The 27,479-nt window shown below is 38.2% G+C and overlaps 1 protein-coding gene across 1 annotated transcript in view; it reads right to left on the minus strand.

The window, feature by feature from the left end:
- Window positions 1-22,804, minus strand: part of FBN2 (fibrillin 2) — a 234,011-nt gene extending 211,207 nt beyond the window's left edge. The window contains exons 1-4 of the mRNA XM_063454155.1: window positions 22,185-22,804; window positions 7,641-7,723; window positions 6,059-6,157; window positions 2,170-2,265 (exon numbers count right to left, since the gene is read on the minus strand). Coding sequence (XP_063310225.1) covers window positions 2,170-2,265; window positions 6,059-6,157; window positions 7,641-7,723; window positions 22,185-22,435 — 529 coding nt within the window. The 5' untranslated portion in view covers window positions 22,436-22,804. The remainder of the gene's footprint in view (window positions 1-2,169; window positions 2,266-6,058; window positions 6,158-7,640; window positions 7,724-22,184) is intronic.
- Window positions 22,805-27,479: the final 4,675 nt, after the last annotated feature.

A 27,479-nucleotide genomic window follows, 5' to 3' on the forward strand; every position in this document is an offset into this window, starting at 1 on the left:
CTCAAAGATCTCTACTGCTGCTGGATCTTTAAACTACATCCCTGGTGGGGATAATACCGTATTGGATTGAGCAAACTGTACTATGCTCAGAAGCATGCGAGTATGTTTTTTTATCTTTTTATTGTGTCTCTCACTCCATATCACGGTGTACACTATTGTGTTTTTTTGTCTCTTCATATATATATATATATATACCTACTGAGAACTACCATCTAAACCCATATCATTGAGTGGGGTCAAACCACTTCAAAAGCTATCCTTGGAGCCATATCTACAGCTCCACTACATGTGAATGTACATGTTATATTTATACCTACCGCTGCTCCATAGCTCTACATACTCACCTATATGATTTTTATCTTTTTTCTATGAGGATACCTCCCACTAATACGACAATACAAGAATCCACCTTGCACCTGATCCTTAGGCAGGGATAATTCTGCTCAGGCACATAAGTTGGAGCTATATTGAAGCTCCTATAAAGTGTGAGTGCACGTTTTTGATTTAAAGGACCACTATAGGCACCCAGACACTTCAGCTCAATTAAGTGGTCTTGGTGCCAGGTCCCCCAGGTTTTAACCCTGTAGCTGTAAACATAGCAGTTTCAGAGAAACTGCTATGTTTACACTAGGGTTAATCCAACCTCTAGTGGCTGTCTCACTGACAGCTGCTAGAGGCGCTTCACAGTGAGAAGACGCTGGCCATCCATAGGACTGTCTTAATGCGCATGCGGCTCTTGCTGCGCATGTGCATTCAGCGCTGACGTCGGCAGGAGGAGGAGAGTTCCCCGGCGCTGGAGAAAGGTGAGTGTTTTACCCCTTCAGCCCCCTTGAGCACAGCGGGAGTGGGACCCTGAGTGGAGCTAAAGACCCTATAGTGCCAGGAAAACAAGTTTGTTTTCCTGGCACTATAGTGGTCCTTTAACTTATATCAGTTAAAAATACTACACTATTGTGTTCCATTTTTTTTTCCCTTTCATTTCAAATATCCTAACGAGGACTATTTAAGCACTGCACCTTTCCCCTGTTTTTTATTCCTGCTTTCAATCGGAAGAGAGAGAACCCATATTTGGTGTTCGAGCTGCCATTGGACTGTAATCATTTTACTTTAGCGCTGAATTATAATCTTGTGTTACTCTAAATAAAAAAAAAAAAAAGTCAGTCAAATTACCAGTAAAAGCCACGTATGTAACTAAATACTTGTTTGTTTGTAAAAGAAACCATCCTACTTTATCTTGTAGTATTATGTCCGTATAGCTCCAATGGAATGAGCTATATAAAGTGATACTATATTGCATTGCACAGTGGTTATATTGTACCCAGCTTGCATTCACATCATCTTTCGACATCACCTGCACATCCTTATGGGCATAACATTGCCTACCCAGTCTACTAACAATTTTGATCCACATCTTTTTTGTGTAGACTGATAAAGTCCATGTACATGATAGTATCAAGACTGACGCCTCTCCATTTTGAACTTAGCAACACAACGTTTGTACACCCACAAATGAAGTTCATTCTTATCCTTTATGTTTAAAAGGGCATCTGTCAAAGATGGTGGACATTCAGGATGAAAACTAATAGATCTGGGTTTAATTTTAGGGTGCTGTATTTGATAAAGATTTAGCAAATAAAAAGTGACAAGTAACAGCCGCACGTTTCACTGTGATTGTGGCTTAATGATAAACATCATTTTATGTCCATTTTCTTTTTGTATCAGCATGATACCACAACACTCTGCTGGAAGCAAACAATAACTACAGTAATTCCTGCAATTCTAATTTCTAGCTTGTTTTGCTAATTTATAATCTTGCTATCCAGTCCTATGTTTGCTTCATGTTTTTCTGTTTATCTGTTGCCCACACTGATCTACAGGCTTTTGATGGTTCCTCTAATCTCTTGTTAGCTATATTTGGACTAGTTTAATGTTTGTTTTTTTTCTCAGGTCTGTTCTTATGCAGTTTCTCAACTCTTCACCTTTATAGGTATTTCAAAAGAACCTGTAATATGTTTAATTCATTTTATTTTGCACATTGTGCTTAAAATAACTTGCACTCTCTAGTTGAACAGTTCTCATCAAATAGGCGGATTTTTTTCATCATCCAGTTTTTAATAGTAACATCAACAAACTCTGCTCCAAAAAATAAGATTGAGTGTTTATACTCACGCTGTCCACAGTGCGCTCCAACATAACCCTTCTGGCATTGACACTGATCTTCAACACATGTCCCTCCATTCATGCACCGGATGCTGCACTGCTGTCCTGTAAAGATATATGTCAGAAGTTACTGTTAGTTTGTAGAACACATGTTGGATATATATTGAGCTGAGATGTCGGCATGGTGAGCAAAAACGGTTGTGAACCTTTCTGGGTTTTGAGCATACATCAAAGCGAAACCCCTCTAGCTTCTCTCATCTTTTCAAAAAAGGATCTATTGACTAACTTTTACTCCACGTTGTTCCAGATTCTGTCTCAAGTCTATAATCACATCAAAATCCAACAATATGGTATTTACAAAAAAATATCCTCAGCTGGAATGTGCTTTAACTTGTGAGTATATTTCCTTTGAAACAAAGCTAATATAATGGACTCAACAGCACCTATCTTGCACTATAACAAACCTGACTGCTATCTTCCTGCATATAACATATTTTTATTGCTACTATCTATCTTACTCTATAGCTATCTTAAAGGCAACTTCTACAACTCTCCTCCACTGTTACTGTGATATGATACTATCATGAAATGGACCAAAACTATCAGCACATCAAGGAATGTGAATTGAGAGCTGAATTTACGTAGGCCCATAGTTATCTAGGCTAAAAAAAAAAAAAAGACTAAGTCTAACGAGTTCCACCTTTAAGACTTGTCTTTAAATTGAGTAACTCACTGTGCAGTCTTTGAAGATCACATTGCTTGCTGATACATTCTGAGTCATGCAAACGCAAGTAGATCTTTCTAAGCAAAGGGGATTGATGCCTATCATTGACACCCCCCCATGTGTGTGATCTACATTTTCTTTTATGCTCAGCCAGTCTTTGGCACAAACATCTGAGGTGCCCAGGTTACTCAATACTAGCAAAGGGCACTATTTCACAACCTTTTTTGGACCAAGATACACTTCAATGAGATAAACATTACTGAGGCACACCTACTGTTTTTTACCATCATTAGGGACTTATAAAAGTCACATTTCCTTGCAATTTGCTAGAGATGTATGGATGCATGTGCAGTGCGGTCGTCTAGCTGCGTTAATTTTAATTAATATTTTTTGTTTGTTTGTTTTAATAATTAGCAGTACTCACAATTTCAAAGCCAACACGTACTTTTGATCTGCATTCAACCCATTACAGATCTGAGGTAGGTTTGTGGTTGGCACACTTTGAGGTGTTGTGTAACATTGGTTGAAAACCACTGGCACATGGCAGTCTATTATGATGTTGTAGACAAAAATGTTGCGAGCATTTTGGTGTTCAGATTTCCTTTAAATTGTCTACAACATAAATTTTTCAGATTTAGCACTGGAAATCTGTAGGGTCATTTGTTATGTAAAACAAATGCTTCCTTTAATATCATTCACATACTGAACCCTCAATCAAAAAGACTTCCTCACACACCTCTCTTTGTTATATTATATGATGCATCACATTTTTGTGGTTCTCTCCCTACTGTATCCCTAACCCCTGTCAGGAAGTCATTAATTATTATAGCAGGAGGGTTCTTTGCAGCTGCTCTCTGTGGCTCATCAATTATTTTAAGCTAGAAAATGGTTTATGGGTTCTTTACAATGTTATGTCAGAGAAAGGACTTGGAAGGGGGGATTCAATGCACTGTTACAGCTTTTGGTTGGTGTAGGCCATTTACTAAGAAAGGAAACAGTAATCAAATTCTGAATAAACTTGTCTAAGGGATGCAAGTTAATGGTCTAGACGGGAAGAAGGCTGCACAATATATATCACAATATCATAACAAGCAATCATCATAAAAGTATATATATTTATCTGTGGGAAAAGCAAGTCTTATGGCTTGACTGGTGTGCAGATTTTTGTTTAACATTGTATTAACTATATATATATATAGTATTAACTATATTTATAGTATTATATAGTATTATATAGTAATATATAGTATTAACTATATTTATATATAGTCTTATGACTTGCATGGTGTGCAGATTTTTGTTTAACATTTAACTATATCTATATATAGTTAATACAATGTTAAACAAAAATCTGCACACCAGTCAAGCCATGAGATTTGCTTTTCCCACAGAAATCACAAATCTGCAGTGAGGTTACTACCGCAAAGGAACCTGGGTGGGCATATGCAAACTAGTTTAACAAAAAAATCACATTTTTGCCTCATTCCATTTTAAACATGGATTCCTTTGAGTCTGTGTTTGATGTGTACAACAGCTTTGTATTAACTATCCACAGACTTCAGGTGGAAGGGGTTTTTAATCACTATTTTTTCCCCACCATAACCTTTTTGGTTTTTGAGATATATATATATATATATATATATATATATATATATATATACACCTATATATTTGTGATAAATATATATATATATATATATATATATATATATATATATATATATATACCTATAGATATATAGATATTTATAATAATATGATATCTACGGCACTTTCACTTTTCTCATTGACTGAAAAATAAGTAGTCAATCTTATATGCTTATATAACATCATGACCTTTATAACTATACTGAGAGGCATTGTAGAATATCATATTTTGGGGACATTTACTGAGATGGAAGTTACTTTCTGATGAATAGGTAGATAGATAGATAGATGCATACATACATACAGGTGGATGTTATGTTTTTCCCCGCAAACTTCTACAAGACAGTGTAATTTATATCTGTGTCTTTCTGCCTGGTGGCAGATGATGCAGAGTCTATTTTTTTTTACTTTAAGATGAGGGGAAAACTTATTTTGATATAAAAATATCAGGCATTTAAGAGCAGTTTTGATCAATCTTATTCTCTTTAGAGCTCATTTCAGAAGGCTATAGCTTTTTAACCCCTTAAGGACACATGACATGTGTGACATGTCATGATTCCCTTTTATTCTAGAAGTTTGGTCCTTAAGGGGTTAAAAACCTATTCTTACATGAACAGTAAGAATTATGGCCTTCCATGACATCTGAAGATTTATTCCTTTGCTATCCTTACTATTAAAACGTATACACTTGCTTAACCCCTTAAGGACACATGACATGTGTGACATGTCATGAGTCCCTTTTATTCCAGACGTTTGGTCCTTAAGGGGTTAAAATATTTAAAGGGACATGTAACACTCGACAATTCTTTCTTTTTAACCAGCAAGCAAACACTTTAAAAAAAATATACAAACCTGAAAAAAAGTATGCAATAAAGGTTTATAAACTTGGGCAGATTGCATTTTTGGGCACACCCATCAGCTAGGGGAGTTTATTCAGCCCTCCCCCCGCTTACACACCCATCTCAGTTTCAAACCAATCCACTAATGACAGAAACATCATTGTGTAGCAGTAGGAGAGAGAAACCCAACACCAGATCCTGATCTATATGATCACACCGAACCGATTCCCTCTCCTCTCCCCTGGGTAGGATGTTGCAAGGTGAGGTGATCTTCCTACTGCAGATCTGTCAGGAATGCCCAATGTACATTTCCAGCATTCCTAGGGATAGGACACTGATTGGTTAAGTCAGTGTCCCCCATGGAGTGGGTGTGGAAAGCTTAAGAAAGAAGAAGCAGGAAAATGTGAAAAAAAATCATATTTACCCGCTTTTTCCGCACATAGAGTGAGACAACTTTCTCATTCAAAGCTAAACCTTTTGAATGAGACACATGTCTCAAAGTGATACATGTCCCTTTAACGTCTTACTGTCAGTAAATATGAGACAGCATAGAACTGAAACTGTTAACGTTTGTACTCTGGCACTTTGTACACTTTTGAATCCTAGTCCAGTGAGGTACCAACAATTATGTATTACAGTTTTTATATCTTCACAAACTAATGGAAAATAAAAAGGAAAATATACTCACCAGTTTTAGCAACACAGTTTGGGGATATTTGTCCATTTGAGCAAGTACACATGTTTGGGCGGGAACAGAATCCATCACCACAGCTATTCCTACAAATTGCTGAATGCACAATGCAAAAACAAAGAGGTTTGTCATTTATCTTTCACTTTTTTTGCATGAAACATAGCAGTATAAAACTTTTGCAACATTAGCACATGATCCGTATTGCTTTGCAGGACACACCACTTAAAGTCAACATATACAAACAGAGATCTAGAATAGGTTGCACGAATCAAAAGATATAACTGGACAATCAAAAGACATGTGGCTGGACAACTTTTCTAGTTTATTGAATAAACTCTTTACTTCTAGACATAAGTTGGCAATTAATTATCTTGAAATGAAAGTGGACTTCATGAACATTAGTTAGCAATCCTACAAATGGTTTTGACTCAACTGCTCAATGTTATTCTGACTAATTTAGTATATCAAAAAATGTAGCACTCACTAACAGAGGGTATATAAAAATCAAATCACTATGGTTCTAAAGGTTTATACATGCTATATGTGTATTATGCCTCCACATAGGGCATACGTGGAAAAGGAGGTGACATTTTCTTTTAAAATCACCCAGTCCACAATCTACAAATAACAGCAGCCCCGTGTGCACTTGCTCACCTGTTGAAATGGGTATATTTTTATTGCTGGTGCACATTGTTTAGGGTTAATGTTTAGGGATAAATGCGGCTTGCCCGCTTGTATGGTGCATTGGTTTGTCAAAGACCCTTTATTACAAAAGATACTGGTGTCCTTTCAAACTGATCCTCATTATTATACACTGCTTAACAGTACTCTGTGTGTGCGTTCAGGTACACAGAGAGACGCTGCAGCTCTGTGACAGGGAATGCAATCTGTTACAGAGCTCAGTTAAACAGCGCAGGGCATAAAACAGTATGCTCATTCCTCTAATGCTGATAGCGTACACAATGCAGGATGAAGAGATACCCTGCTAATGGAATATGCAAGGGGGTCTATTCACTAAAAAAAAAGTAGAAGAATGTTATAGACAAAAACAGATTAGCTTAAAAAAGATTGTATTATATACAGTTTTAACCCTGCTCACACAACAAATATATGGTATTCTATGTAATTTAAAGTAAACTGTTTTCTATTTGCACTGTTTTTTCAAGGTTTCAATAGCAGCATCTGTGCCCCCAAATTATTGAGATGAAATGATTTTGATGTTTATAGAGTCCCTTTAATAAATGTTAAAAAAAAAAATGTGGTTTCCCATTGGTGGACTGTTCTTCGAAGTAAAAAATATTATGCATAATAAACAATGAATGGCTCTTACCTCCAGTCGGAAAAGCCTGCATTACATTATAGGTTTATTGGGAAATTATACTTATTTTTTAAATGAAGTCGTTGTCCGTAAAACATGATAATTGGACTCCATTATTTCTATTCTATTATTTTATTATATTATCTTTTGTTCAGACACACCTAATTAGCATGTTATACATATTACACGGACGGAATTCTATAGTTTAATTGCTTAAACAGAAATGGTGAAGTCATTTGCTAGAAAAAATTGCAAACTTACGGACTATGCACTGATTCCCTCCAGGAAGGGTTTTCCATCCAGGACAGCAAAAAGACTGGAATCGAGATCCGCAAACATTTGGCCTTAAAAAAAGAAAAAAATTGATAATATTAAATGTAAATGAATAATGATAGTTAAATATATTTACATTCTTTGTGTTTCGGTATTTTTTTGCCAGAGAATAGAAACCGCAGATACTCAGACTTGTACGAAGTACAACGCCCATGAAGCTATCTTATTGGCTCAGATCTATTAGTTTAGTTACCATCACCAGCAGTGCAATAGGCTCAGGAATTACCTGTGTAAATATATACACATAGTCCTGTTTACTGATGCTGGCCCATTCATTTAAAAAAAAAAAAAAACATACAGTTCAGGGGTAAATAGAATAAGGAAAGGCAAAGTAAAAGCCCCAATACCTGAACCATTCGGCACGCCACCGCCGTCAACACACGGAACAGGCGGATAGCACAATGGTAATAGCCCTGAAGCACAGTTGCTCACTGCAGTCCTCTTTTTGGGATTGTATTCCTAGCCCTCCATTGTTCTGAAGCAAGCTACTTACATGAAGTGGCAATAAAACAGTCATGTCCTGCGCACTTGTTTTAAATTACTTAAACTTCTGTTTAACTACAGTACAACTGTTACTTTGCTCACCCTACAAAAAAAAATCAATAAAAAAAAATTGTCAAAAAAAACAAAAAAAAAAAGAAACACACAGTTAACCATAAGTATTAACAGGCAAAAACTGAAAATAATAACAATAATAAATAATAACACTCAGTTATTATTGAATATATAGCTAACTGGGGTAATGTGGGGTCCTTCGGATGACAACTAAATGGAATTATTATTCACAGAGATAGGATGTTTCAAGCTGAGTCCCAATTAATTAAATTGGAAGAAATTATCCTAAATCAGATTTGTAATTAAGCTTTGACTTTGTATTTCATGGTTGATCCAACAGAAATACCTAGTATAGGCTGCATTTTTAAGTTGGACCACATGATAGTCTGACTTTGTTTTTCCTGAATAAATGCCCAATTATTCAATACTATTCATCATTCACAACATCTAACTTTGTATGCATTATATTTTCAGAGAGTAGCACAATATAATGAATTGAAGCCAGTAGTAAACCCCAAACTGTCTAATATTGCATGAAACGTATTTATTTATTATTATTAGTAGTAGTAGTACCGTATATACTCGAGTATAAGACGAGTTTTTCAGCACATTTTTTGTGCTGAAAAAACCCCACTCGTCTTATACTCGAGTCAATTGTCTGTATTATGGCAATTTGCATTGCCATAATACAGACAAGGACCGGGGGTTGGCAGGAAGCGTTTACTTACCTTTCCTGCAGCTCCTGTCAGCTCCCTTCTCTCTCCTCCGGTCAGTGCAGCTCCCAGGTCAGCTCCCTCTGCAAGTCTCGCGAGAGCCGCGGGGTCAGAGCGTTGCCATGGGTTACCGTGGCAACGCTCCGCGCGGCCGCGAGACTTGCAGAGGGAGCTGACCTGGGAGCTGCACTGACCGGAGGAGAGAGAAGGGAGCTGACAGGAGCTGCTGTGAAGGTAAGTAAGAGCCCTCTGCCAGCCCCCCTCCTACAGCCCATCCACTGGACCACCAGGGAGTGAGAGCCCCCTCCCTGGCCAGCTAACACGCAGGGAGGGGGGACGAAAAAAAATAAAAATATTAATAATAAAAAAATAATAATAATAAAAAAAAATAATAATATAAGAAAAAAAAATATTAAAATAATAATAATTAAATAATAATAAAAAATGCCCACCCTCCACCAATGCTCTCCATCACACACACACACACACACACTGCACTCATACACACACACTGCACTCATATACACACACTGCACTCATACACACACTGCACTCATACACACACTGCACTCATACACACACACTGCATTCATACACACTGCACTCATACACACACTGCACTCATACACACATTACACTCATACACACACACTGCATTCATAAACACTGCACTCATACACACACACTGCACTCATATACGCACTGCACTCATACACACACTGCATACACACTGCACTCATACACACACACTGCACTGCATTCATTATATACACACTGCATTCACACACACACACTGCATTTATACACACACACACACTGCACTCATATACACACTGCATTCATACACACACTGCATTTATACACACACTGCATTCATATACACACTGCACTCATACACACACTGCACTCATACACACACACACTGCACTGCATTCATTATATACAAACTGCATTTATGCACACACACTGCACTCATGCACACACTGCATTCATATACACACTACACTCATACACACACTGCATTCATACACACACTGCATTCATACACACACACACACACACTGCATTCATTATATACACACACTGTAAATAAATATTCAATTAATATAATTTTTTTAGGATCTAATTTTATTTAGAAATTTACCAGTAGCTGCTGCATTTCCCACCCTAGTCTTATACTCAGTCAATAAGTTTTCCCAGTTTTTTGGGGTAAAATTAGGGGCCTCGGCTTATATTCGGGTTGGCTTATACTCGAGTATATACGGTAGTAATAATATTTAGATATGTGTTATGAAATCATTATTATTTTTATTATAATTATTATTATTATAATCTGTGACATCTCCAACTCCAACATTTTATATATCCATATACTATAACTAGATCAGAATACTTTACTATATCTGATTAACATTGTCTAGGGATTAAGAAATAATCCAGCTATATATGACAGACTTCATGTTATCCAATGATAGCCATCTAAATATTAGGATATGCATCATTAGTCCACTTTATGATGATTTCTTTACCTTTGGCAGAAGACAATAAACACTGCTGGAAGAATTTTGTGGAGAAGGGAACTAATTAGGTAAGCAGGTTTTGACTCATAAGCAAAAATACTCAGAACAGCTATGGTAAAAAAAAAAAATCACTAAAACATGCAACCTGGCTGAAAAACAATAACATAGACTGATAGAATGAGTGGCAAATACATTTAACTATGCTAAATATTTAGGGGTGCAGTGCAGATGAAGATATAGCTTTGGTCTAAACTATGTGGAATCCAAAATCTGTATTACATCGATGTAATTATTGTAACCGATAAAGAATTTATACAATGATTGTAACATGAAAAACTGTTGTCTTTGGCTAGAATGATCTCTTCTATAATACATAAGATAATAACATCTATGTGGACAGGTTTATATGTCATTCCCCACTAAAAAATAAAATATATTTTCACACATCTGTCTAATAGTATCATAGTATCGCTCATTAAATATTACGTAGATATCTATTGATAACAACAACACAAAGAAATAACAGGACATTACCAAAAATATAAGCTTGGTGGTCCAGTGAAGAAAGTCTAGTTAATCCATTGTACATATGTTCTCCACTGTTAAGGAATTTTGTTAAATTATTTTTGCCCAATATATTAGACATGTGAGCTCACATATGCCCATCAGGACTAACAGTTAACTAGCTCAGTTGGACAATATAAACCATTATGAGTCTGCTGAAAGAATTCTCAAAGGTATATAAAAATCAATGTCTAGCATATGGGACAGGCTGTCTATCAGATTAATCTAGAAAGCAAGCACAATGAATAGCAATGTCTAGCACCAGACACATTTACTATTATGTCCAAGCAGATAATCCTCTCCGTGGATACTATTGTCTGACTATTGGTGAGCCTTCAATGTTGAGGTTTGTCTAAAAAATTAAAACGTGCTGCACTTAAATCAACAGTTATTATGCATGGAACTTTACCAGTCATATACAGATGGCCTTGTACTTGGTTTATATGCAGTTGTGCTCAAAGGTTTGAATATCCTTGGAGAATTGGTAATATATGTACCATTTTTTAAAGAAAACATCAGTGCGCAGGCAAAACACATTTCTTTTATTTCTTATGGGATTCATATTCAACTGTAGGTTATAACAGAACAACACAATCATAAAACAAAACATGGCAACAAAGAAAAAAAAAATGACCCCTGTTCAAAAGTCTGCATACCTTTAGTTTTACCCTTAGTTAATACTGTGTATTGCCCCCTATAGCATCAATAAAAGCAAGCAGTTTTTTGTAATAGTTGTCTATGAGGCCCCTAATTCTTGCAGGTGGTATAGCTGCCCATTTGTCTTGGCAAAATGCCTACAGGTCATGCAAAGTCTTTGGTCGTCTTGCATGAACTGCATGTTTGAGATATCCCCAGAGTACCTTCATGATATTAAGGTCAGGAGACTGTGATGGTGATTACGGAACCTTCACCTTTTTCTGCTGTAACCACTGGATGGTCAACTTGGCCTTGTCCTTAGGGTCACTGTCATGCTGGAAAGTCCAAAAGTGTCTCATGCGCAGCCTTCGTGCAGAAGAATGCAAATTGTCTGCCAGTATTTTCTAATAACATGCTGTATTCATCTTGTATGGCATATCAAGTGTGGCATATCAAGATGCTGATTAGACAGTATCATTATTGACCTCCCCAATACAGTAAAACTGCACATTTTAGAGTGGCCTTTTATTGTGGACAGCCTATGGCACACCTTTGCAATAATCATGCTCTCTAATAAGCATCTTGATATGCCACACCTGTGAGGTGGATGGATTATTTCGTCAAGGGAGAAGTGCTAACTAACATAGATTTAGATTTGTGAACAATATTTGAGAGAAACAGACCTTTTGTGTACATAGAAAAAGTCTTAGATCTTTACGTTTAGTTCATGAAAAATGGGGACAAAAAAAAAAAGTATTGTGTTTATATCATATATATATATATATATATATATATATATATATATATATATACATATAAGAGTAAGAGATGCACTCTCAGGTCTTTTAAATTAATGCTTGAGGAAGACCCGAACGGGTCGAAACGTTGGTCAGAGGATGTAATACCTTTATTTAATTAATACAGATTGATTTATTTGAAAGACCTGAGAGTGCATCTCTTACTCTTTTCTATATACATTCCATAACGTGGGATTGCACCAAGGCATAAGTATATCTACTGAATTGGCGACAGGGTGAGTGCCAAGCTACTTCTCTTTGTATAATATATATAAATTTGTTCAGTCCCATTAAGTCTGAGTAGATTTGATTTCCCCTCTAAATAGACCAGATCATATCGTTTTCAGCTATGTAAATGGACACTCTTGCAACGATAACCAGTTGATCTCAGTAAAATAGTTATGGTGCCTGGAGTCCCCTGGTGACATTTCAGTTTTCAGTGTTAAACTGTTTTCCCGTCAGGCACCATTACCCTTTCAATTCGATGAAATGGTTATTTTGCCAAGAGTTTTCTTTTACCATGAAAGTTTAAGAAAACACTAAATTGCAAATATTTAGAACTTAATCAGGAGGTAAAAGGATATACATATCTGAATATTAAGGCTTTCTTATTCTCTTCTCATGACATCTTGGAAACAAGCAGATCATGTAGCCAAATTATTCAAATGATGTCTGGGAAATCATTGCTAAACATGTTCAGCTCGATTTAAAACACGTTGCAAATGCCGTTTGTCACGCATAGGTTGAGTGTGTGTTCTTTTAAACTATGAGCTTTTGTAAAATGGAAGGACTGCGTTTTTATGATGTTTTCCATAAGTACACATCTGCTAGGCAGTAGGGATGCACAAATCATCACCCACACCATGAATGACATAGAAGATGAATTCAGCACCTACACTACAGACCCACACTGGGGAAGCTGCTCAATATGCTACATTTACCTATCTGTGCACTTCTCATAAAAAATACATGGATACAAAAAGCACTTCACAGAAAAAGTGCTTACAAGCCTTAATCAGGCTCTTTACAAAGTTCTTTGAAGTATGTTGATACATTATATTGGTATTGATTTAGACAAATTATATTGGTATTGATTTAGACACAGAAGAATGCTACTACATGTATATCCTCCACAATGTGACATTTTCCAAACTCCTAACTTGATGTAACTCTTTGTCATGCTATTGCTATACTAAATTAACTCTGTTCATTGCTTCAACCCAGCATCACATGGATGTAAGAGCCAATCAGGCTAAAACATATTTTTTTCAGACTTTGCCATGTGAGGCAGAAAGGGGAAATTCTGTCCAGGAACTGGCGAAAGCTGGATTTGTTACACTGCCACGAACTAAGAAGCCCAATGTGAAAGTCCAGCTCAGTAGCACCATATGAAGCAGCTATATTCACACTTTGTTAAGCTGCCAATGACGAGCTGCCAGGACTCAATTGTTTGGAGGCTGCATTGCCACATACAGACTCCCTGAAAATTCTAGTTGAAGGGTTACCCCAACCTCCATGGCTACTTCTGCTTTTAGATGGAGGAAGGAATCTGTATGTGTGTGTTTTTTCTTGCTGCACACACAGAAATATTTGCACTTGTGTGATTGGGGCTAGTTGCTCCCAGTCACATGTTGATTTAGGCAGCCTTAAACTCTGTCCTGGGCTCCCTTAATGTCAAAACACTATCTACAGCTCACTGGTGGCCCCAACATGCACCATCAACAAAAAGATTGCAGTTCAACTGGGAGAAGGCAAAGTGGGGGACTATTTGTCGGTTTATTATATTTAGATATGTATATTTGTTTTACTTATAGAAATGTTGAATTAGAGGTTTATCAAGGACAGTAACAAGCAGCAGCATTTATACTAATAGATGCCCTGTTTTATTGTTATTTTTTCCATTGAATATATTTGGTATATCTTTTACCATTGTCTAATTATTATGCGTGGGGCAGAGGTGGGACCAAGTCAGTGTTTTGTAAATCTCGATTCTTTGTATTCAAATCCTGAGTCTATACAGTCAGGTCCAAATCAAGTCCTGATTCAAGACAGGCAAGTCTATGTCAAATCCTCAGATTTAAAGGGACACTCCAGGCACCCAGACCACTTCTGCCCATTGGAGTGGTGTGGGTGCCAACTCCCACTACCCTTAACCCTGCAAGTGTAATTATTGCAGTTTTTTATAAACTGCAATAATTACCTTACAGGGTTAACTCCACCTCTAGTGGCTGTCTACTAGACAGCCACTAGAGGTCACTTCCTCCTTCATAGCACAGATTATCTGTGCTAGAGCGTCGCTGGACGTCCTCATGCTGTGTGAGGACCTCCAGCGTCACTAATTTCCTCATAGGAAAGCATTGACATTCTTTTTCAATGCTTTCCTATGGGGATCACTAATGCGCATGCGCGGCATTGCCGCGCATGCGCATTAGGTCTCCTCGGCCGGTGGGCGGGATCAGTCTCGGTCACTGGCCGACGGAGACAGTAGGAGGAGCGGCGCGGAGGAGGAGGCAGCGACGAGGGACATCGTCGCTGCCTCAGGTAAGTGACTGAAGGGGTTTTCACCCCTTCAGCAACTGGGGATTGGGGGGTGGGAGGGAGAGGGAACCTCCAGTGCCAGGAAAACGGATTGTTTTCCTGGCACTGGAGTTTTCCTTTAAGCTTCACGTATCAAAATAAGTGTGATATGTATAGGCACTTAAAATATAACAAATTGTGAACGCACTGTGAGCCTCAAAACACAAGAAGCAGGTACTGCCAAGAAGCAGGTACTGCCAAGACTCTGATGGCCACTCTAAATAGTTCTGGGAGAGTCTTCATGTTCATAGCCCAGAACAAGAGAGATTTCCAAGCTGCAGATTTGCCAAAGTGAAATAAAGCCGTTCTCCTCAGATGGCACAATCTAACACAGTCTGAAATTAGACAGGGAAATAATAACCGCAACAAAATAGAAAACAATATATCTCGATATATATAAATATGTTGTGGATTTGTTTTTGTTTTTTGTTTTACTTTTGTAAAAAGACAAGTAGGCTGAGGGTGACTTTTGGTGCAGTGAATGTGGGCAGTGGGTCAACAGAACCAGAAATATCCAAGAAAATCTGTATTATTTTGTATGTTCTGGGAATTCTAGTGACAGCCCATGAATGGACTGGTCTCATAAGCCTCTGCTAAACAAAGCCTCACCGTATAAATAAAAGCAGTTAAACAGATCTCAAAATGTACTACACTATTGCGATGGCTTGCTTCATCACTCTTTACAGCATACTCTCCAATTTATATATAAATATATGTATCACTATCGGATTCTAATTGAGAAAGCCACGTCTCTAGGCGAAATGTATATCGTACAGTCAGGAGCACTTGTGGACATTATTTTATTGGCATTTGTTTTTTAAATTATTTTTTAATATTGTTTGTTATTAATAACCCTATCAGTTAGTGGTCCCCAAGGTTCCTTACTTAGTGCCCTACTGTTCTCGATCTATATTGCCTCCCTTGGTAAACTCATCAACTCCTTCAGCTTCCAATATCATTTCAATGTGGATGACACTCAAATCTGTCTGTCCTCACCTGATCTCTCGCCGTCACTTTTGACTCACATCTCTGACTGTTTCTCTGCAATTTCTAAATGTATGGCTGCTCACTTCCTCTGTCCAATACAGAACATCTGGTCTTCCCACCCTCAAGTGTTGCTAGTCTGCCCACACCTCCCACGTCTACCCCCTCTGTTTGGTCCCTACACAGGCTTCCCGTAAGATATAGGGTTCAATTTAAAATTCTTGCATTTACCTACAAATCTCTACATAATGCTGCTCAAACCTACCTATCCTCCCTATTACACATGTATGTCCTGTCTAGGCCCCTACGCTCTGCCGAAGACCTACGTCTATCCTCTGTTCATACTACCACCTCTGATGCCTGCATCCAAGACTTCTCTAAGGCTGCACAATTTCTGTGGAATTCCCTTACCTTCTCCATTAGACTTTACCCCAATCTCCATTCCTTAAAAAAATTATTGAAATATCACTTTTTCAGGAAAGCATATCAATTAAAGTGTTGATAGCTTTCCCTCCCCGCACCTTCATTCCTCTCCTGCAACTGTGATAAAACCCCCACTAAGCCCTCAGTGAATACTATTCTAGAAACCTACTTTTATACCCTACCCTTACCTTTTGTGCCACTATACCCCACTCCCTCTAGCATGTAAGCTCATTAAGCAAGGCTCTTAACCCCTCTGCTCCTGTGCGTCCAACTCGTCTGGTTACACATTTGTAGTTTCTTAGTCCACCCATTGTATATCTGCACCAGCACAATTTTGTATTTGACATTTTACACTATATTTAGTTTTTTCTCTTGTCCTGACTTTCTTAATTTATCACTTTTCCCTTTTTATATAAGAGTAAGTGTATATACTTATAATGCTCCACTGGCTTTACTTACAATGAATTTATACCACTCAATACAGACTAAAGCAAGCAAGAATCTGTCTTAAATGGACTCTCCACATATGTACATGCATATATGAATTACATCTTTGAATAGAAACATACTTAAAATAAACATGTATTGGCAATTTCGGAAGTGTATTTAAATAGACTCTGTGCACCAGCTTTTACAACACTTGGTAAAAGAGACTCTAAAGTGTCTGTATCATCTGGTAATGGCTCAATTTGTTAATAACTGACATGACATTTTATTACATTTTGTCATTTGACCAAAGAAAAATATCTTCGGGTGTAATCATTTTTTTTTTCTTTTTAATTAGTTGGGTATTTTAAATATTTGTATTTAAAATACCCAGGGTCCAACCATGATCACAACTATGGCCTTTGTTTGAGAAGTTATAAGGACTTTTCAAGTCATAGGGCTCAAGTCCAAGTCAAGTCTTGAGTCATTGCTTTCAAAGTCTAAGTAAAGTTACAAGTCCTGAAAAGCTGCAGCATCAAGGGTGACTATCCAGCTTGCACCACCTTCACTGAACATGGGTAAGCAAAGGGTAACACATACCTCATAGCAGAATTGCTCTGATAAATTTTAGGTGGCTACTAATATCAATTCTTAGAATTAAACTGTAGTTTAGAACAATAACAATGTAGCTTCCTTACACAGACTGTATTTTCAACATGTATATTGTAATTTAAAAACATATTTTTGTGAGTAATATTACTATGGAGCTCCTACAAAAGAGGGACATTAGGGTAGAGAATTGGAACCAAAATAGGGACTGTTACTCCTTAATATGGACACTTGAGAGGTATATAAGTTCATTAATGGATTGTAGCAGCCTAATTCAGAAGAGTCAATTTCTGTGTTCCTAGTTAATGCTTGACTATATCTCCAATTCTACTCAACGAATCCTGTTATGACAATGAAGACACATTTGATCCAGATAGTGCAGATGGGAGCTTTGAATTTCAAACTAGAGGAAGACTGCGCTGTTCTTTTAGATGTGCAATGCACCAACTTTGGCATTCCCAATATACTGTTATCTCATAGATATATCAAATTTTAGTTCCTGTTTGCCTTCTTGATGAAAGGTACAATACGGTTTTTTTTTCACTCACCAGCCTTTCAAATTTGATTGCTGAAACTTTAACCAACATATTAAGCTACTATTTTATCTGAATTGGCAGAGGGTAAACTCCACATTTTATTCCAGTCAATCAAGCCAAAAACTTTAATGCAATTGGGAAATATGGTCTGTCAGTAAGAAAGAGTATGAAATATCATTTATGGAATTCTGAAGGAAACTGAAGTGGAAAGTGGAATGGAAAACAATTTAAAGGAAAGGAGAGGTATTTAGCTGCTGTACTGACTGGGTCATGCCATACAGGCATGCCAATGTGAAATTCTATTTTATGACTCTCAATTATTGGTACACCTAGGTGTGCTTAAGAAATATACAAAGTGTGCACACACATAGTGCAAAGTGGAATTGTCCACCCTCACTCCAATTTATGTTGGGAGTTATGTTGAGTTAGCTCATTATCTAGTTGACACCAATCACAGTGAATTGATGGCTCTTCAAGCTTGTGAATTCAAATAAAAACATTGCCAACTGAAGAGCTATAATTTTTGAGTCTAGATTATTATTTGTTTTCCCATGTTCTTTCATTAATTATTATTATTTTTTTGAAATAATTTTTTATTGTATTACAGTTGCATATATGATGTGGTTTGGCTATATTTTTTGGCCAATGCAAGGAAATAGAAGATCTTTAAATAGGTAAGTATGAAACGTATATGGTTTGTTTCATGTTCAGAGCCTCCACTAGTTAGTAGAAGCTATGGACAATGCAGATCATCTCTTCCCCTCTTGGATTTTTCTCTCTGACATACGTAATACACATAGAAGGGTGAGAGGCATCCAGCCACATAGTCAAATATATATATATATTTTTTTGTTGATTTTTTTTTTTTTTTTTTGCTTAACAATTCTGGTGAACTTGTGGAAAGAGCAACTTTAGCCTGTGTTCAAGCACACATCTTAAATTGACCTCAAAATACTTTTTGTAATAGTCTTTTTATGTACATTTATATATATATTTTGTTTCTTTCTTTATTATTTTTAGATGCTGACTGCTTGTTCTATTTAGAAGTCTGCAATTAGGGACTAAGAGCAAAAAAGGAGGGTTGCACTCAATCACAAAAATTAACACAGGGTGCACTGAGCATGGGTCTGCAAACCCCATATAATCTACATAAAAGAAAAAATATCAGGCACTCACTGTGATATGTTCAAGGCAGTTTTATTGGATCTGCAACGTTTTGACCTGTACCCAGGTCTTTATCAAGACCTGGGTACAGCTCGAGACGTTGCAGATCCAATAAAACTGCCTTGAACATATCACAGTGAGTGCCTGAGATTTTTTTCTTTAATGCAATTAGGCACTAAGCTCAAATTATTTTGAAACTGATTTTTCTTCCAGCTCTTGGTGGAGGCCAATATGAGTAACATACAAATGTTAAGAGAAGTGGGGGGGGGGGTGGGAGGTTCATGGAAACCTTATGGAATTTTCTGGACCAATAATCTTATGTCTGTATGTATTACCAATGTTTGGCGTATGCTTTTTAAAGGTAAACACTTCCCAAAGCACTCTCCAAAAATTGCAATGCAAACTCAGAAGTAGCTTCATTCATTTAATAGAAATGCATTTGTTTCAGGTGGATGAACGCATATGCAGCTCAATGTTGTTGAATAACTATGAAATCAAGACAACACATTAACTACAACATGTATAATATATCACTACAGTCATACATATAACTCACTCCACCCAGCATACATTGTAAATCTTACAATCCGTAATAATATTGGACAGGAAGTGGAGGGACAAAACTGTATTTAATTCAGGAAAGCATGGTGACTTTGGTAGATTGGCTCAACAAGAAAATAGGTTATGCTGAATTCAAACTAGTGATATAGCATTCAGTAAAGGTTTTTATTTTGCAAAAGAAATCCATTTTCACTGGTGATATAAGACTGTTTGATATCACTCAATGCTACTAAAAAGATGGAAACACTGCAAACATCACATTAAACACGTGGTTTTCTATTGGCCTCACTGCATTGTGTTTATGTATAATAATTCCACACGATCCCATAATGATAGTAAGACACATAGAGGATTAAGAGTAATTATTGGACAAAGATCTAAATGCGGAGCAGTTACCATGGAAACCAACGGAATGTTACTGCTGATTGCTCCACTCCTAGAACACTTATTGCAAACATTTTCTTTGGAAGCAAATACTGCAGTAGTTGACAGTGTAACTGAACTGTGCACATGCAACACACATAAACAAAGTCATAAACTGCTGCATTGTATATATATAAACAAAATAAAGAACTTGCTTTGTCTTTGGACATATCTTTGAAAGGAGAGAAAGTAGAATTAAGGGCAGGAATTTTGATATCTGCCAAAATAACTAAATCTAATATCTTTAATCCGTGTAGTTTCTATAAGAATCTCGATTCTACTAACTTTTCTTATAGCATATTGTGATATTGTAAAAACAAATGACCCAATACAAAAACATACAGAGTTGTGCTTTCAAAACATATACAATATTGATACAATATGGTAATGCTATATATATATATATATATATATATATATATATATATATATATATATATATATATATATATATATATATATATATATATATATATATATATATATATATTTATTGAAAAGATAAAGTGGTTGTTCTCCAAATTCCTTTGGGACTGAAAGATGTGTCTGGTGTCTGTACTGTATTAAAAATGCCACATACTGCATTGGTTAAGACAATGGAGCTATGCTGAAATGAATCCTTTATGGCAACACAGACCAGGCAACCCATATTTTCCTTCAAGGGATGGGGGTGGGTGGGAGAGAGGGAGGATACAAAATATTAATGTCATTGTTTAACCCATTAGGTGGCAGAAAGACTTTGAATCCTCTGTACAACTTTAAGGAATATGTTGACACATTATAACTTAAAAATAATAAAGATTAATAATGTGCACTTTAGTGACTCTCAAACTGTTAAGTGCATCCTTTAGTTTTAAGTGGCAGTGTAGCACCTTAAAAGCCGCTTAACCCATTAGATGCCAGATGTGTGTGCAAAGAAATGTACTGCAGATTATTCTGGCACTCAGTGGGTTAAGAATGCACGATCAAAAGCTTTCTACTGTACGTGATGATCTGGTGTTCAGATAATGGCACAGTTTTTATTATCGGTACTCGCAGAGCACAGAGCAGCTGCTGTTTAATGTGACTGTAAAATAGACTGTGTAGTGCCTGTAGCAAGGAGAATTACTACGAATAACATCTGGGGAATAAATATTGGTATTTTACAGGAGTGACAAGAGAGGAAGGTGTTATTGTAGCAGTGGACCACGGAAAGGTACATACCCAAACAAAAGGGTACAGTCCCTTCTCTTGTACAATTTTGTATCCTCACTTTGACCTGTTATACCCCTGTCACTGCGCTTTTATAGTTGGATCACAGTGAGACTTCCAGGATCCTCCTTGAAGGTGATACAGTGATCTCTAATAATCAAATAGTATAACATAGATCAGGGGTGCCCAGAAGGTAGATCTCCAGATGTTGTAGAACTACAACTCCCACAATGCATTGCATGCCTTTAGAATGAAAAAAAAGCATCATAGAAGCCTGTAGTTTTAAAACATCTGGGGATCTACCTTTAGGGCACCCCTGATAAAGATCGATTAGACTTCCCAATATGTGCTAAAATGTCTCCACAGCCTACGATCGGTGTAGGATTTCACACTGAGGGGGTTCTACAAGGTGTGCAGAATGGATTGGCTACATGGATGTTTAGTAGCAAGGAGGGCAATGCAAGGGCTTAGGAAAATTAATTACACCAGAAAAAAAGTTGTGCTTTAACTATTTGAATGCAAGATGAGGGTTCAATATATTCTTTCACAGCATTATTAACACAAGTGCAGCTTTCAAGACCTGCTTTATTTTACCAAAAAGTAACAAATTAAATGGTTTTGTTTTTTCCCGTATAAAATATTTAAAATAATGAAATAAATATTAGCAGTGCTAATGTTACTTTCTGTCATATACTCCTCCTAGCTTAAAACCAACATATAATGTGGGAGAAAAAAGCGGTTAAAAGGCAAAATAGGAAAGAGACCATTCTGTGAGCTGTTAGAGAGTACCTACCCATGCAGAGAATACTGAGATCCCAACCTACGGGTCCTACTGGCAGCAGCACTGTTGACTCCATCCCTTGCCTCCTGAGTTCCATATCTAGACTCTGCATTGAAGACCTGTTGTGCACTGGCTCCTGGCAGAGTCAGGTAGCCAAGCATTATAACCAAACAGCCGAAGAAAAAAAATGCCTGCCTCTTTGCTCCGGGCATCGGAGGGGGTTGATTTGGTATATGGACCATTGATGTTCTAAAGACAAGCATCCACGTCCAAATCAGGATTAAAGTGCTCTAGGTTCCTATGCCTGTGCTAATGTGCAAATCCAGCAACAAACAAGCAACCACCAGATTAACAAAAAGCAGTTCCCAAAGTTCTGCTAAAGAAGACTGAATCCGAATCGTGATGCCTGAGGTTACATGTGTGCAGTTAGTATTTGGGGATTGTGCTGGCTTCTCAAAGTCTATTTTGTTCCTAGCTGAACCAGTGCCTGGTAGAAATGATTTCTTCTTGCACTGCAGCTACACAACCACCATCCAAAAAAAATAAAAACTCAGATGTGAAGTACTACTGAATAAAGGAATAATGCAATCTCTGTGCTTCTGCGTTCACATCTAGCCCCATACTCAGTCTGTGTGAGATGAAGGATTAGGATGCGAGTGCTGTGGGCTGGAGGTTTAAGAGGAGGCTGCCTGTCAGTGGGGAGCAAACCACAGATCCAGTCACACACGTGAAAGAGAAGAGGAGGAGGGTTAAATGAGATGGTAAAAGTAAGCAGAGGTGTGGGCCTCTTTTATTAACTGTTTAGTGATACTCTTTAAAGCTAGTTGTACACTCTGTGCTGGATTTCAAAATGGCCTTCATGCCTCTGTATAAGTTCCCAGAATGGGGAAAATTGTGAGTTACTCCTGGACGCTGGATTATATTATTATATTACAGAGGAAGAATACTTCAATAATTTGGAGAACATATATGATAACATAAAGTGTGTAATACTGAAAAGCCAGCAACTATACTAGCTACACTGATGAAAACATTTTTCACATATGTAAATACAAAAAGAGAAGTCCTGCACTCACTCCCATCACTACTGGGCCGGCAGCAATGACTACAGTACGCAGGGTCCTAACACTGACCCTTCAGCCTGCTTCCTTGAGCTTCTGGCAAAGATATCTCTAATGAGACAGAGAGGGGTATTTTTTTTTATATACACCCCTATATACTTATTAACCCTTAATAGGGAATACATGGGATGGGCGGCAGCAGTTTTTACTATATATTGGGGCTGATGTGTACTGTAGTCATTGCTGCCGGCCCAGTAGTGATGGGAGTGAGCGCAGGACTTCTCTTTTTGTATTTGTATTTACTTTGTATCACACAGCCTTGTTACAATGCTGCCGCCCAATCCTTGACCTACGCAAACAGGTGGTAAGTCAAGTTCACATAATTCATAACACAATTTACCATTTTAAAACATCCTGCACAAACCCAGCATAAAATAATCACAATAGCAAAGAGCTTCCCAACATATCATACAGCAGGCTTGAAAGAAACACTCCATCGATACACAGAACGCTACTGAAGCGGTCTGTGCGTGAGCTAAATACTCTGGACCAGGGGTAGTCAGCCATTTAATACCTACCACCCACTTTTGTATCTTTGTTGATGGTAAAATTTCCTTACCGCCGTACTTAAATTTATCAATTTAATTTCATTTTTTTTAATAAGTAGAATATATTCTATTCTACTTTTTACTTTATATGTGTGTGAAGGGTGCTGTGTGTGTGTGTGTTTGTGTTTGAATGGTGCTGTGTGTGTGTGAGGGGGCAGTGTGTGTGTGAGGGGGCAGTGTGTGTGTCTGAGGTGCAGTGTGTGTGTGAAGGGTGCTGTGTGTGTGAGTGTTGCGGGCAGTGTGTGCGTGTGTGAGGGGGGCAGTGTATATGTGAAGGTTGCTGTGTGTTTGAGGGTGGCAGTGTGTGTGTGAGGGGTTTAGTGTGTGTGTGAAGGGTGTTGTGTATGTGAAGGGGCAGTGTGTGTGTGTCTGAGCTGCAGTGTGTGTGTGAGGGGGAAGTGTGTGTGAGGAGTGCAGTGAGTGTTGAAGGGTGCTGTGTGTGAGTACAGTGTGTGTGTCTGAGATGCAGTGTGTGTGTGAGAGGGTAGTGTGTGTGTGAGAGGGTAGTGTGTGTGTGTGTGTGAAGGGTGCAGTGTGTGTGAGGGGTCAGTGTGTGTGAGGGGGCAGTCTCTATGTGGGGGGGGCAGTGTGTGTGTGTGTGAGGGTGTAGTGTGTGTGTAAAGCATGCATAGGAACTATGCTGTGTGTAGGTGGGTGAGATGTAAAAATCGATCTTAATGTCTCCCCGTGCCTTTTTCTTACATTTTACCAGGGAGGAGGGCATAATGCTGCAGGCCCTGATTGTCCAGTGGTGGCATGCTCACTTTAGCCTGCAGCTTCTCCATCTGCAGGCTGACTCTCCTATTCTCCAGCAAGCCCAGCACCGTATCGGTGCATTGTCACACTTTATCAGCCTGCTCGCAAGAGGAACACAGAGCATCCCAGGCCCTTCCATCCCTCTGCTGGAACTAAGGGCCAGCGGGCCGGTGAGGGAGATCTTTGATTTCCTCATCAGCCCAAGAGGGCTTACAGAAAGGCTGGCTCTGCATGGGCTGGCAGGGGAGATGTAATGATCTCCCATGCTGGCCTTGGTCCATGGCCATCGAGGCCAACCGCACGTTTTCTGCAGAATCCACCACCGCCAATCTGAAATCCCACTAGTTGGTGGTAAGGACCAGGTTGACTACCCATGCTGTGGACACTGTAAACATGTCCATTTATCTGCTTGTCACTGATTGGGGACAATTCCATCAATAGCAAACTTGTCTGGGATGGACTACTTGCTGTATCATTTCTAACACATTATATCTCATAGAGCATACATTAGATTGCTTAATGGTTATCATAAGGAGAAAATACATTTTTTTTACTTACCTTTTCTCCCTCGCAACACCGGTTCCCACATTGCCATTCCACCTCCTTAGATGAGATCATCAAGATTGATCGAGATCTCAGCTAATCCAGTGCTTTCCCATAGGAAAGTATTGGGAGGCTATTGCACATGTGCGGATAAACTCAGTGCTGTGCCAATTCAATAGAAATAGCAGTTTGCTATTTCTGCGTAAGTGCCTGTAGTGGCTGTCAGTATGAAAGCCACTAGAGGCATTTAAACACAGCAATGTAAACATTGCTGTTCTGCAGAATGTTCGTGTAAAACTACAGGAACCTGACACCCAGACAACTTGGTCCTGGTACCAATAACTTGCCTTTAACATTTTCTTTTATGTTGTTTTATTTGGAGGTTTTTAATTTAGATCACCTTTTCCTTTGAAACAAATTTGAGCTGTATTTGTTGTTAATTATGTTTATTTTAGGTTTGTTTATTACTATCGATATGAGGAATTCTTACATCAATGTACACTTATTTCATAAGTATTGATGTATTATGGTTATTAGTTGACTTTCTGAATGCACTTTTTGTCGTTGCTATTTATTTAGCAATTGACATCAGAATCCCGTGCAGAAGCAATGAGAAAGATTTATCAATATGTGGCAGAAAGTTTTGCTCCGTTTTTGTGGGCTTTGTTTGGTGCAGTGTATTCACTCAGTTGGGTTCATCTGTTGCTTAGCTCTCTTACTGTAACTTTTTATACACGGTATGCTCTTTTTTACAGGTTTTTTTTTTTTTACAGTAGGCTGTTCCATGGTGTCTTTAACTGTGTTAGGATGGCATGCAAAATCCTACAGTTTTGGTATGAGCAGGGCTACATCCTTGCTCAAAGTTAGCACTATATACAGCCCTTTAAATTAAGATTTTAATGGGGAATTCAATTCCCTTGTTTGCAACGTAATGTGCATCTCTTAACCCCCATTACTTCTGGCCTACTTCTCAAACTCTCTCACTTTTTTTGTCCCATCACATACATACACAGTGGCATGCATACCTACACAGATATGCAATCATGCATGCACCCAAATGCAAACATTGCCCTTACACTCACTGTCCCATACACACAACCACAGTCACATTCACAGACATAACCATACACCACCATAACATACATAACCACACAGTTATAAACACAGTTACTGACACATGTATATGTCTAGATACAGTCACATACATACACAAAGATGCACACAGTCACATATATACACTATGTCACATGCAGTCACATATCGTTACACACACACACACACAGTTACAGGCATGCAGACACAATCACATACATACATTCACACAGTCAGTCACACACAATCACACAATCAAATGCACATTCACACACTTGCACTGTCAAACACAGTCACATGTACACACTCTCACACATACAGTCACAGGTACACATGTTCACACAGTCACATGCATACAGTCACACATACACTGTCACATACAGCCATTTAGCACACAGTCATACACACAGAAACAGGAATACAGTCACACACAAAGTAACACACAGTAGCAAGCACAGTCTTACACACACACACACACACACACACACATGCATGCAGACACATACATACAACTGGGGTACCAAATTTCCCTCTTACATTTATGGAGTAAAAGTGGAGATCAGAGGCAAGGCAGTCCCTGATGTCTAGTGGTTGGGGAAGCAGGGACTCCTTCTTGCTTCCCACTTTGTATGCAGTTAACATGTAGTTGGTACAGAAGGCATCTAACTCTGCTCCCGCTGCCTGTATCAGTGTAAAACAGTTATCTCGGTGCTACCAAGGTGTACCACCACCTGTTAATGTGATACTGGGCACCAGACTGAAAGATGAGCTGTATACAGTGTTCAAAGTGAGCCCTTTAAATGGAGATTTAAATTATGGGTCTCCTTGCTTACACCAGGGAGACCCAGGTATCAATTGGGGCCATATTTGGTGGCCTCAGAATAATGCAGTGTACTGCATAAAGCCCTTTAATACCTTTTAATTCACCGTGGGTGAGCATGATCGCACTCATGCTGCTGTGATTATGAGCCTGTAGCACTCAGAGGGAGACTGCCAGGATCAATACAGACATTGACAGGGTCTCTCTGCATGCCCATATGTCGATTGTCATTGGCGCTAGGCTTTGTCAGTGGCCCAACATTAATCTCAGTGTGATCAGCGGAAACAGCATGCCGGGCAGATCTGCCTGTCATGCTGCAAAAGGCCACTAGATGGCGGACACAAACTGCTAATTTAGTTTCTTTTTAGCTAGGATATCCCTCTGCTAATATCAACAGTGGGTAGATATCTGTTAGGATTATGGTAGG

This window comes from Pelobates fuscus, chromosome 5, assembly GCF_036172605.1.
Source record: "Pelobates fuscus isolate aPelFus1 chromosome 5, aPelFus1.pri, whole genome shotgun sequence".
NCBI lineage: Eukaryota > Metazoa > Chordata > Amphibia > Anura > Pelobatidae > Pelobates > Pelobates fuscus.